Genomic DNA, 14487 nt, shown 5'->3' with positions numbered 1-14487 from the left:
AATGCCAAAGGTAACAGAAATTAGCATCTTTCCATTTTAAAAGGTAAGTTTGTTTCAGACGGGTAAATTTTTATCCTCGAAATCAAAATATGTCCCCACTCACTTGTTCCAGTTAAGACTTTACATTCTACTAGCTGTGTACCCGTTCTACGCACGGGGATCTTATAATATTCAGTTGAAACCTTCTTATATAACGAACAGCAGTTGGTTTGCATATTTTAAGATATGCTGGCCAAACTATTATACATAGCTTCATTTTATGTTGTTTTTTGTTGTTCCGGATCGGTATGACAATCAATAAAAGGTTAAATTACCTCTGTGTCTGCCGGTCGATCCTATAACGGTAGGCTTACTTTTATTTTTACTATCTGATCTCGTTTGCATGGCTCAATCACGTCCTGGTTGAAGTTCGTTCGCTACGCTCACTCACCTGTATGTTGGAGCTCGTTCGCTGCGCTCACTTTCCTTCAGGTTAGCTCGTTCGCTACGCTCACTTGCCTTCAGGTTAGCTCGTTCGCTACGCTCACTCGCCTCCAGGTTGCAAATTAGCTGTTGTCATAAATGTAAAAGAAATAATAGTGCTAGTGCTGCACCCTGTTGGTAATCCTTGTAACTTTAATGCTATTGAACATCACAGAACAGAACCAACTTGTTTAATTGAAAAAGCTGTTAAGATTCAATAATTTCATTTCTCATAAGGTTAACATGGGCTTCCAGAAATTCCACGTCAAAAATCGACAAAAACTTGATTTTCAAGGGTTTACTGTTAAATATCTAACTGTCTCATATTCGATGAAATACGTCTAAAACCATCTCATATATGTATAGTATTTGGAAAATAAGTTTCAGGCGGGACAGTGCTATAGTTATTGAGGAGTAGTTGTAATAAAGTGCGTATTTTAGCGTTACCAAGAGAATGACAGATAGACAGACAGACAGACAGACAGACAGACAGACAGAAATTGAGATAAGGTTTGATTCGGTTTCTCTGACCTATGAAATGTAAAAATAACCAAAAAGTTCATTATTCTAAGCAATGTACAGACAAAACTCTAATTTTATTTATATAGATTAAGTTGTTAACCATTCTGATCACAAAGCCTTGTGCCATTAATAAGGCCCTTTTTGATGTATTAATATTCCTCATCAATAAAACCACTGCCCCCTTTTATTAGTCTAATCTGTGTCTTGGCAATCCACTGGGTGTCTGCGCCTTCGTCTGTTTCAAGGACCCACTCTTCTTCCCCTTGGTAAACTGACAATTAATTTCCTGACTTGTCAAGTTTATGTAGTAATTCATTAATACTGTTAGTTTATAAAGAAAATTTGAAAAAAGTTACTTGGCTTGGTGCTTTCATAACTGCAAACTCAAAATACACCCACAAGTAAAAAAGAATCAAGATATTGGTTAAAAAAACTATGTTTGTGTAATAACATTATTCACATGAAGTAGATGATTTGTTTGATTTGTCGATCAGCTGTTTAGTTTCAAATGAATTAATGTCAAAGATTTGTGATTTAAATACATAAATTATTATAGTAAAGTTTTTAAATCATGGTACTTAACTTATTCTCCACTAAATTTTACTATTCCCAGCATTAAAATAAAGTAGTAAGATCCATTATGGGTAAACTTTAAGGTACACAATCCTTCATTGAAATGTAGTAGGTATACATTAAGAGTCATAATACACAGCAATTATTATGTGTAGTAGACTTTGACTATTTTCAAGTAACAAACATATGTTTCTGTAAATAAAAATTATCTCCCATGTTATCCTTATGGAGAAATACGAAACTTTAAAGGGCTCCAGGGACTCAATCTCTCATTATTTCCCTAAAAAGAAAGTTTCCTGCACAACTTCACGTTACCCTCTTTCCAATGACACCAAAAACATGTCAATCGGTTCAGTAGTTTCGGAGGAGTAATTGTCACAAAAATCGTGCTTGCGTATTAAATAAGTATAGATGCTGTTAATTTGGGGTTGCTAACACCATATGATTTCTCAACACCACATGATTTCTGTTATTGTTCTGAAATGTTTATGTTTATATTTTCATTCAGTGAAGATAATGATATGAGATTTTTTGGTAGTAGGACGCTTTGTACGAGCCCGGAATTGATTTTGTAGGGGTTGGGGCATTAGCACTTGTAGATAAAATCCATGGGTGATTTGGCAGGATTTAAACCCGGGACCTCAAGAACCGAAGTCCCGCGCTCTAACCACTAGATCAGCTCGCTCCCCTACTCCCCTGGTAGGATATTAGAGTAAAATTGTAGGTTGTAGAGTTATGTTCTTAGATGGAACTATTCATCCTTAGCCAACTTTTATGTTACTGGTGCATCATTAAAGGCCTCAACAGCTAGCAGTAAGCAGTAGAGAGGTTGTTTCAAATGGGTTTTAAATGTTTTTCCTTTTTGAAGAGAACTTTCGACTCCTCTAAATTAAAGCATACTTTGCTTTCCAGCGGAGATGACACATTTAGCTTGTAATATCATACATATTTATACATATACAGGTATTAATTTGTGTGCTCTGTGTCGTGTTCAGGTCAGGACATGTTGGCGAGGACGCTGCTGGTGCTGGTCGCTGGGCTAGTCACCGCCCAGTTACTTAGTGCGCTACCTTTAGACACGGATAGTCTGCAAACTGACACCCTTCTGAAACAGGTAAGTTCCGTCATGGATTAAATATACACTCTATTGATTATTGTGTCTTAGGGCCGGCAGAAAGAATGTCCTTGTTTACGTGTCATCCTTACCAATCATAGGTAACCTAACCTAACTTAATTAACATAACCTAACTTAACATAACCTAACCTAACCTACACAATTATATAGGTAGTCAAAGAGAGCTGCCATTTGTCCTTGTCGCAATTATTGAACGTATCGCGTGGCTCCCTGGAGTAGTTGGCGCAAATCAGGAATACCCAACTTCCTGACTCAGGTGAGTTTGCGCTCGCCTTCTCAACTCAATCACTAAGGATCCCCGTTCCCGTTTAAAAAGGAGAAACATGTGGCTAAAACTTCTGACTGACGAGGTTGACGCTGGAAACAATTCCCTTCTACTCCCTGTTAGATTAATAAACCTCATGGGTTATAAAAAGACTATTTTTAACTATATTTCCGTCTGAAACGTCTAGAGTGATTTGTTTCTTTTTGTTTATTTTAAATTACCTTAAAGCCATTACAGCTAACTAAAATGAAACTTGTAAACTGTGACTTCCTATCTGGTATTATAACAAAAGAATAATGTAAAACATTGTAAAATTTACAGTTGAATAGCATAAAAACATTTAGTCGACATCAACGTAATAGGTGTAACCGTAAAAGTTTTAAACGTTTACAATTTAATGTTACTTGTATTAGTGGAGTATATGGTTCATACTGCCGTGATGATAGTGTAGCAGTTACAGTGCAGGACTTTCGTCCTCAAGGTCCCGGGTTCATGTGCAAATAGAATGTTTACATCAGCAAATAGAATGTACTACTTTAATTTTATTTGTATATTGGTTTTTATTATCTCCAAACAAACTACTCTGTAACGAACGATGATCGCATTGTTCTCGAGTCAACAAATAAAGGAGACTTCAACGATGGGTCAAACGGAATTTCTAATGCTAAACAAAAAGGAGTTAATACTGTACACGTTTGATGAACAACCTTTAAATATCCAATAGAACAAAACTTGTTTCTGTATATACGTAAGGAACAATATTTTTTGTTCCTAGTTACTCATGTTGATACAATGGCCTTGAATTATTCTTTGTGTCAAAAATGTGTTGTGGAATTCGTCAAGTCATTTTCCTAGTTTGTTTATATTTGTTCAACGCCTTGGAGCAACGCAACCTTCCCAACCTTCCCAATGCCACCTGAAACTTTCAAACTTAAATGACCTTAGGTATTCCTTACACCATGTTATCCTTAAAATAATTATTGGTTTTTGTTGAAGGTTTCAATTAAAACTTTTTGATTTTAGAATCATTAATTAGTTGGTTTCCTTGGGTTTTTGCTATTGCATTTCCATCTGTCTAAATGTCAATGGAGGGTTAAATTTATAGTGAAATATCAGTATAACACGATGATAAAAACAAACATGCTGACAGCCACTCTACACTATATGTGTTAATCGTAACTATTTTATAAAAAAGAGGTTAAATTACCGTAGTATTGTCTTGTGGCTCTTATATACCTCCTCTGGGAGGATGACGATCGTTTCGGTGACCACCTCGTCTTCTTCAGATCTTAATCAAGAACATCAATCTTCATTCATGATGAGGTGGTCAAAACATAGAATACGGACACACAGACATATGCAAAACATAAAAAATAAATAAATAAACATAAATAAACGTGTGTATTAAAAAAAACATGTTTATAAAAATAAATAAACATAAGCATAAAAAATTTACTTCTAACAACCTGAATAACAGTGCATACCTGTGGCCAAAGTAGTAATCAAATACTTATATTTTGAAGACATCATCATGATTGATGTTCTTGACTAGGATCTGAAGAAGGCGCACCGAAACGATCGTCAACCGCCCATAGGAGGTACCTATATAAGAGCCACAAGAAGATACTACGGTAAATTAACCTCTTATTTATATGTTAAGTGACTCAAGACTACACACGAATCAAAGTAGCTATTTTATTCATTGTAATCTGCGAACGAATTTTACAGTTATACAAATTTAAATCTATAATGTAAAATATAAACTCCCGTAACGGATGTATTGAAAACAGCCAGTATACCTTGTGCCTAAATTCACCTTTTTTCACGAACAGTTTGAAAGTTTTTAATGTTCCTGGACCGCAGACTCCGTCTATCAATCAGTAGTTCTAGAGATAGACTGATAGACAGGTGGTAGACACTAGACGCTGGACTGGGCTCAAGTGCGCGGTCTCACTTTAAATTATCTTTCTTTCATCCAAAACAGTTTGAAAGTATTTAATGTTCCTGGACCGCAGACTCCATCTATCAATCAGTAGTTCTAGAGATAGACTGATAGACAGGTGGTAGACAGTAGACGCTGGACTGGGCTCAAGTGCGCGGTCTCACTTTAAATTATCTTTCTTTCATCCAAAACAGTTTGAAAGTACTGTATTTAATGTTCCTGGACCGCAGACTCCGTCTATCAATCAGTAGTTCTAGAGATAGACTGATAGTCAGGTGGTAGACAGTAGACGCTGGGCTGGGCTCAAGTGCGTGGTCTCACCTTGAACTATCTTTCTTTTATCCAAAACAGTTTGAAAGTATTTAATGTTCCTGGACCGCAGACTCCCGTCTATCAATCGCTAGTCCTAAAGATAGACTGATAGACAGGTGGTAGACAGTAGACGCTGGGCTGGGCTCAAGTGCGTGGTCTCACCTTGAACTATCTTTCTTTCAACCAAAACAGTTTGAAAGTATTTAATGTTCCTAGACCGCAGACTCCGTCTATCAATCAGTAGTTCTAGAGATAGACTGATAGACAGGTGGTAGACACTAGACGCGTAGACGCTGGGCTGGGCTCAAGTGCGTGGTCTCACCTTGAACTATCTTTCTTTTATCCAAAACAGTTTGAAAGTATTTAATGTTCCTGGACCGCAGACTCCCGTCTATCAATCGCTAGTCCTAAAGATAGACTGATAGACAGGTGGTAGACACTAGTCGCTGGGCTGGGCTCAAGTGCTTGGTCTCACCTTGAACTATCTTTCTTTCATTCAGAACAGTTTGAAAGTATTTAATGTTTCTGGACCGTAGACCCTGTCTATCAATCAATAGTTCTAGAGATAGACTGATAGACAGGTGGTAGACACTAGACGCTGGACTGGGCTCAAGTGCGCGGTCTCACCTTGAACTATATTTCTTTCATCCAAAACAGTTGGAAAGTTTGTAATGTTCCTGAACCGAAGACTATGTCTATCAATCAATATTTCTAGAGTTAGACTGATAGACAGGTGGTAGACACTAGACGCTGGACTGGGATCAAGTGCGCGGTCTCACCTTGAACTATCTTTCTTTCATCCAAAACAGTTTGAAAGTGTGTAATGTTCCTGAACCGAAGACTGTCTATCAATCAATAGTTCTAGAGTTAGACTGATAGACAGGTGGTAACACTAGACGCTGGGCTGGGCTCAAGTGCACGGTCTCACCTTGAACTATCTTTCTTTCATCCAAAACAGTTTGAAAGTTTGTAGTGTTCCTGAACCGAAGACTGTCTATCAATCAATAGTTCTAGAGATAGACTGATAGACAGGTGGTAACACTAGACGCTGGGCTGGGCTCAAGTGCGTGGTCTCACCTTGAACTATCTTTCTTTCATCCAAAACAGTTTGAAAGTATTTAATGTTCCTGAACCGCAGACCCTGCCTATCAATCAGTAGTTCTAGAGATAGACTGATAGACAGGTGGTAGACACTAGATACGCTGGGCTGGGCTCAAGTGCTTGGTCTCACCTTGAACTATCTTTCTTTCGTCCAAAACAGTTTGAAAGTATTTAATGTTCATGGACCGCAGACTATGTCTATCAATCACTAGTTCTAGAGATAGACTGATAGACAGGTGGTAGACAGTAGACGCTGGGCTGGGCTCAAGTGCGTGGTCTCACCTTGAACTATCTTTCTTTCGTCCAAAACAGTTTGAAAGTATTTAATGTTCATGGACCGCAGACTATGTCTATCAATCACTAGTTCTAGAGTTAGACTGATAGACAGGTGGTAACACTAGACGCTGGGCTGGGCTCAAGTGCGTGGTCTCACCTTGAACTATCTTTCTTTCATCCAAAACAGTTTGAAAGTATTTAATGTTCCTGAACCGCAGACCCTGTCTATCAATCAGTAGTTCTAGAGATAGACTGATAGACAGGTGGTAGACACTAGATACGCTGGGCTGGGCTCAAGTGCTTGGTCTCACCTTGAACTATCTTTCTTTCATCCAAAACAGTTTGAAAGTATTTAATGTTCATGGACCGCAGACTATGTCTATCAATCACTAGTTCTAGAGATAGACTGATAGACAGGTGGTAGACAGTAGACGCTGGGCTGGGCTCAAGTGCGTGGTCTCACCTTGAACTATCTTTCTTTCGTCCAAAACAGTTTGAAAGTATTTAATGTTCATGGACCGCAGACTATGTCTATCAATCACTAGTTCTAGAGTTAGACTGATAGACAGGTGGTAACACTAGACGCTGGGCTGGGCTCAAGTGCGTGGTCTCACCTTGAACTATCTTTCTTTCATCCAAAACAGTTTGAAAGTTTGTAGTGTTCCTGAACCGAAGACTATCTATCAATCAATAGTTCTAGAGATAGACTGATAGACAGGTGGTAGACACTAGTCGCTGGGCTGGGCTCAAGTGCTTGGTCTCACCTTGAACTATCTTTCTTTCATTCAGAACAGTTTGAAAGTATTTAATGTTTCTGGACCGCAGACCCTGTCTATCAATCAATAGTTCTAGAGATAGACTGATAGACAGGTGGTAGACACTAGACGCTGGACTGGGCTCAAGTGCGCGGTCTCACCTTGAACTATATTTCTTTCATCCAAAACAGTTGGAAAGTTTGTAATGTTCCTGAACCGAAGACTATGTCTATCAATCAATATTTCTAGAGTTAGACTGATAGACAGGTGGTAACACTAGACGCTGGGCTGGGCTCAAGTGCACGGTCTCACCTTGAACTATCTTTCTTTCATCCAAAACAGTTTGAAAGTTTGTAGTGTTCCTGAACCGAAGACTGTCTATCAATCAATAGTTCTAGAGATAGACTGATAGACAGGTGGTAACACTAGACGCTGGGCTGGGCTCAAGTGCGTGGTCTCACCTTGAACTATCTTTCTTTCATCCAAAACAGTTTGAAAGTATTTAATGTTCCTGAACCGCAGACCCTGTCTATCAATCAGTAGTTCTAGAGATAGACTGATAGACAGGTGGTAGACACTAGATACGCTGGGCTGGGCTCAAGTGCTTGGTCTCACCTTGAACTATCTTTCTTTCGTCCAAAACAGTTTGAAAGTATTTAATGTTCATGGACCGCAGACTATGTCTATCAATCACTAGTTCTAGAGATAGACTGATAGACAGGTGGTAGACAGTAGACGCTGGGCTGGGCTCAAGTGCGTGGTCTCACCTTGAACTATCTTTCTTTCGTCCAAAACAGTTTGAAAGTATTTAATGTTCATGGACCGCAGACTATGTCTATCAATCACTAGTTCTAGAGTTAGACTGATAGACAGGTGGTAACACTAGACGCTGGGCTGGGCTCAAGTGCGTGGTCTCACCTTGAACTATCTTTCTTTCATCCAAAACAGTTTGAAAGTATTTAATGTTCCTGGACCGCAGACTCCGTCTATCAATCAGTAGTTCTAGAGATAGACTGATAGACAGGTGGTAGACAGTAGACGCTGGGCTGGGCTCAAGTGCGTGGTCTCACCTTGAACTATCTTTCTTTCATCCAAAACAGTTTGAAAGTATTTAATGTTCCTGGACCGCAGACTATGTCTATCAATCAGTAGTTCTAAAGGTAGACTGATAGACAGGTGGTAGACACTAGACGCTGGGCTGGGCTCAAGTGCGCGGTCTCACCTTGAACTATCTTTCTTTCATTCAAAACAAAGACTATCTCGCTCTCCGTCACACCTTCAACACCTCAAAACACTTTCTCTTGTTCTTGTACAATGACTAGACGATTAGTGTTCAAAGTCAACATACATTAACTTAAGAGGTTTTATGTATGAAGCTGAAATCATTTCACAAGTTTCGTTGGAGATAGAGCCATGGCTGTAAAAACAAATCATATGTTTAGGCATTTTATCATGCATCATGGAGCATATCTACTCCATCTTTTTGGAATCATTAACTACACATAGTACAGAGTTGAGCCTTTGGATAAACTTTGATTGACTATCGATCACAATTTTAAAACTCGATCAAAATCAAAAATACCAAATGTTTTTAACAAATGACTACGAGTATTATTATTGAAATCCAACTGTTTTACCATTATCCCCAAATCGTTTAAGTGGTGATGACGAGCAGTTGACTATGAATGCCCGTGAAATTCAGTAAGTAGCATGGCCAATGCAATTAGAGGACGCGCGGAGAGAGCCGTGACGATCTATTGGTCAGACCATCATGGTCATCATCAGCACTCTCGCGTCATGGACCGATGATGCTGCTTTCATCAATTGCCAAACTAATCGTTAGCCTAATTATGTCTAAACAGTCTAAACGCATTCGTGATCGTTAGATTAAGCTTTGGCCAATGTGATGAATCAGTCATTCATCATAAGACGAATTTATTCATTTAGTTCTTTAAAGACTTTCCGTCTATAGATGTCAAAAAACATCTTCTAGGAATCGTACGTGGACGAACTCCAAAGCCCTGATTTTCAAACAAACGAATTAAGCTAGAATGAACAGTGAATATCATGAAGGAATAAAATGTGGCATTCAAAGTAGTATAACGGCAATCATTGTTGTTCGTGCTAATAATATTGTTTATAATGTTGTTGGTCTACGGTACATACAAGGGAGATTTCATTACATCCCATAAAAAAATGTTCGCGTATACATAGAAACGAGTTTGTAGATGAAACGGTATGTACCTTTGGAACATATCAAGTTTTAATTACAGTATTCTTTAAATATTCTGAAATTTTTATAGGTTTTACACATGCGTTTTCTTATATATTTTTTACTTATTACAAATATGAAAACCTTGCTCTAAAAATATATAGGCTACTTAGAAAAACGACTAACCATTAGACTACGCTCCTACTCATGTACCTATTGAGTAGAATCTGTTCCGCACTTGACAGATAGCTAATGTGTAAGATCATGGATCGTAATGGCAAGTTTCATACAAACCTAAGAGACTCCACCTAGAGGTCGGACCAACCTTTTGATAATTTAAAAAAATTGCGCATGATTTCGTTATGCTTCACTGTGCAGACCTTCGAACCAGGAGCTATCCGATAAACTAATAACAGCAACTATATAACATAGCGGTATAAAGGTCGATTCACACGTATCAGCTACGGCACGTCACATCAGTCACGTAATAGAAAATATGCATTAATGGATTTTCTATAGTGCTATCTACACCCATCCGACTCATCGTCCTTCAGTCGCTCTTCTGGTGTCAGTGCATTTCAGATTTCTTCTTACCGGTATTTTTTAATTGTTCGGACGCCTGACGAACGTGTTTGAGGTTAGAAAAAAGTGATTTTCTATTTAAATGACTGTGCTTGTATTTTAAGTACATTTGTAACAATCAACAGGATGGACGATAAAAATTTGATAAAATTGTTGACTGTAACATCACTGTAAATAAATTGACAGAAGGCTGACTAAAGCCAAATGACTGACAGACAGTTTTTGACTTAGAGGTCGGATGAAACTGAGACTGACTGTGACTGGTCGTTGACGGAACTGTGCCGGAACTGATGAGTGTGAATCGACCGCAAACTTGTCGTAAGATCGTATCGAGTACATCGGATACTATTGCTTGATTGAGAATTTGATTTCTAGTCCTATCTTCTGAAACATCCCGTAATATCTCGCCAATCGTGACTCAGTCGCAGTCATATCGCACGCGAGCTGGGGACGGCGCGTGCGCATTATGTCAGACGCGGCGAGTATTACGCGAACTCGGTCCCTCCTTTCCCCGGATCGCTTTCACTACTTTCCTCTCCATCCGGCGCTGAGTCCTCTGTACACACCTACACTAACACACACACACTCACACACACTGGACACCAACACTGACCTACTCAACACATTAGCGTCCGATTGTTTCTGTCCTTCGTCTGTAGGGAAAGTAAAGTGGCGGATTGTAACAGGTGCATTAGCCTCGTAGTTAGTGTTGACTGTTCGCACCCAACAAACTACGTAAGTGCGCGTGAGCGCGTGTCCCATGCAGGAGCGTATTGCTATAAGGGAAGGTTGACATGTAAATGTTAAAACTGTTACAGTCATGATGTATGAATTGTAGCACGGTTATTTTTTATATATTATATTTACTTACGTGTTCAATCATTTTCTTTCGGAGAACAAGATTTCCTAGGTCATCGTCAGATCCTCCAGCTCCTCGTCACTAATAATCCATTGGATTTCTCACAAAGCTATTAACTTAACCAATACCGGTACCTATTTCGCTAGTCCTTTCAGGTAGTTAGGTAGGCCTATGCATGTTGAATCAGTTCTCAGTAAAAATCCGCCATGTAAGCTTTCAAATAAACACATAATCAAGGTTCTATGATTAATGAAAGATCGGAAAACCTTGGTTGCTTCGTTAGCAATTAAGAACACCTGTAAAGTAGAAAATATCTAGTACAAGGCTGGCTACACGCCCTTATAACGTTATACAAGTCATCAGCTTCATCGTCATCGTCGTAGTTTATGAGCAGTCATCACCGACGTCAGGTAACGGATGGAGGATACACAGTGTAATATTACAGGACGTGGTGAACGGCTAGGTCTTTAATGCCAACCTTGATCGTACGTCGGAAATTAGAATGTAACCGTTTTCGTATTAACTCGAGGAAGATTCGCTAAGGCTTCCTCAGCAGTTTTTAGAGGTTATTGTATTTATAATATGAGTATTTTGTTGTCTTGTCAACGATTAACGAAGCAAAGTAAGCTTTTAGCAGGTTTCATAAAACTCTGCATTAAAAATGTTATTTACTAAAACCAGTAGAAAGATTTTGAGCAAAAACCGTATATTGACAGGAAGTTAAATAGTTGTTCAAATAAGCTCCTACATTCAGGGATTCAGGAAGTTTAGTAAGCATACCTTTATCATTTGGTTGATAGGTAAAGAACTAATTATGTTAGCTTCGGAAGACGTTGCAAATAAATCAATGATTATGATACTACATCGCACAAATAAACATTTTTTTGTCACATTGATCAAATCCTAGCTCAATCTACAAACAAATTAAGGTAATACCTTAAATGAATACATTTAGGCTATATAAATCTATTTAGAGCTACCATGTAAAGACTGGGATTACCTCTAGGTTTGCTAAAATGCTTACAGTGCATGAATCAAATTAAAATAGCCATATTTTGTGTAAAGTTTCCTGCCAGCTGTTTTAGGATTTTTAGGATCAGACAAAATACTTTCTTTATAACATTGAAATATAACATCTCAATTACGTTGCAATTGCACAATATTATTGTTGCTCTTATTTCGCAACAGCTTACATCCACTAATTAAGACAATAGCTGAAATTAATCTGGGATTGTACCTTAGTTTAATTGCTGCCAATAATTAAAGCAACAATGGTTCCGTTGATTAGACCCCGAAGGCTCTACTTTCTTAGCGCTTGCAGTTTAATTAGATAGACAGGAACTTGAGTCAGTGTTGTGGTATTCCCGAAAATTGATCTTATTCAACTATTTACATAACTAAATACTGTAATAGTATATTTCGTACCCAGGGCCGAAAATGAGGTTTTGCCGGCTCGAGATAGTTTTTAAGTTCGAGACGAAGTCGAGAACTTAAATCGATCGAGAGCCGGCAAAACCATTTCGGTCCATGGTACGAACGCTATTTTTCACCACACTATACCCTATTACCACTATTCACCACTATAATAATGCACACTGATAGTCAACACAACTACAACTTTAAGGTTATGTGAAGAAATAATTTGAGGAATCAGCAAAAATAAAATAAATAGTTGCTAGGCAACGGTGACAATAACACAATTCTATTGCAATGCTATGGATTTTGATTGTGTATTTAAAATGCATTCATGTATTAAGTAAGTAAGCGGACAGCTGATTTTGCGGCCCCGGCCTGTAAAAACCTGCTCGGTCCCCAAATTACGATGACAGCTGGCATGGCCAGCAAAACGTAACTTTCAGCCACCAATTAACGTATGTAATACACCCAAAAACATCATAGTGTGGGGAAAAGAAAATTAAACTTAATCTTTCTGAATGAGTCACATAATGTATGCATATTATGGTGAAACATGACCGACTGTGTTTACATGTTCCAAACACATTGAAGTCTTATTTTTTGATAAAGATTTTCTTCATTCACATATGTTGACGCTTAAAATACTGAGTTTTGTCACCAATACCATATTTTCAACAACTTATTCTGTCATGCATAGGAAAAGAAACACTATGAAGTAATGTTAATGTTTAACTAGTTTTTGTACATAATAATGCCCTGTATGGAGTTACTGTTTGTACCTTTGCTATCTTTCAAAAGAAATTTTGTCACGCAGTCGTCACCCAAATTCCAGTTTTTCCCACCTTTTAAAAACTTTGAAAGTCTATCTCAAAAAATTAAAAGCAGTATTAATTTTTTTAAGTTTGCTTTATCTATTGGTGTTTTCTATTTTAAAAACAAACATCTTCAATGACAAAAACAGCCACAAAGGAAAAATTTTGTGCTTTAGTACTAGAATATTTTATTCATCACAACAGTACAGACCGACAAAGATGACAACACCTTCGCTAATATCCTCACATTGCTCAACGACTGACGGCCCGACGGCCTTGAAAGTTTGGTTACACCAGAAAGGTTTTAAGGCTGAAGTCCCTTGACCACTTGCTGCCATTGGCTTCCTGTCAGAGCAGTGGATTGCAGTTTTGCAATCGATCGCAATTGTCACAATCTTTCCTCATCGGCGTTGTGTTTCCGACTACCAAATTAGAGGTGTTAGGCATGGATGGTGTGAAAGATAATAATATTTGTGTAAGCTAGTCTAATACTATTCCAATTTAGTTTACTAATAACCCGTTTATTTTTATAGTACTCTGATTGTAGATGTTCAAATGATTAGGAGTTTAAATCAGGGAAATCCATTGTGGATCTTAACCTATAGAGTTTTGAATAATACAGTAGTTATTCCATCTATTTTATTACGTACAATACAACATCCACATAGTTTGTATTACGAGGCTAATGTCTCTGACTTTATTTTTAATCTGAAAAGAGAGTATTAAAAACTTGTTACTTTTGCTTATTACTTATACTAATTGGCTGGGGGGTTTTAGTGCTTACAGTCAAAAGGTCACCGGTTCGATCCTGAGAAAAGTCAGAAGCTTTTTGATGGTTTGGAACTGTCCTTTGTCCATCTGTCGTTGATCATTGGGCTTTTAATCAATGGTCCTAGCTGAAACAGCTGATTTTAGTCAGTAAAACAAACTACTCAGATCATCTCACTTCATTCTACACTCATCTTGAATTCGTATTCGGCTTAAGATACGCTTATCGGTGTGCGTCGCTGTTTCAAAAGTAATTGCAATGAAATACAAGCAAATACATACCAGTTCATTCCGACATCACACTTATTTATATTTTGCTGTCTTTTCCGCTGTCAGGGAAAATCAAAATCAAACACAGTTCAGTGAATGCTAGTTTCACAAAATGTCGCCAGCAATCCCCACTAAAATACGTATGGCCTCTAAACTACAGTATAGCCTTTTAGTCCAAAAGTCTACTTCCATTTATATAACATATACACAGCTTGACACACATTG

At 38.1% G+C, this 14487-nt stretch overlaps 1 protein-coding gene across 2 annotated transcripts in view; it reads left to right on the top strand.

Annotated features, from left to right (window-relative positions):
• The window catches only part of LOC128990148 (uncharacterized), a 66317-nt gene that overhangs the window by 18525 nt on the left and 33305 nt on the right, over nt 1-14487 (top strand). For both annotated transcript variants that reach the window (XM_054412415.1, XM_054412416.1), the window contains exon 2: nt 2553-2671. In XM_054412415.1, coding sequence (XP_054268390.1) covers nt 2561-2671 — 111 coding nt within the window. In that variant the 5' untranslated portion in view covers nt 2553-2560. The remainder of the gene's footprint in view (nt 1-2552; nt 2672-14487) is intronic.

This window comes from Macrosteles quadrilineatus, unplaced genomic scaffold, assembly GCF_028750875.1.
Source record: "Macrosteles quadrilineatus isolate MER2022 unplaced genomic scaffold, UCM_ALF_1.0 Scaffold_3__2_contigs__length_128488019, whole genome shotgun sequence".
In the NCBI taxonomy this organism is placed as follows: Eukaryota; Metazoa; Arthropoda; class Insecta; order Hemiptera; family Cicadellidae; genus Macrosteles; species Macrosteles quadrilineatus.
The sequence above is the reverse complement of the archived record's forward strand: the minus strand, read 5'-3'. Positions and strand labels throughout refer to the sequence as shown.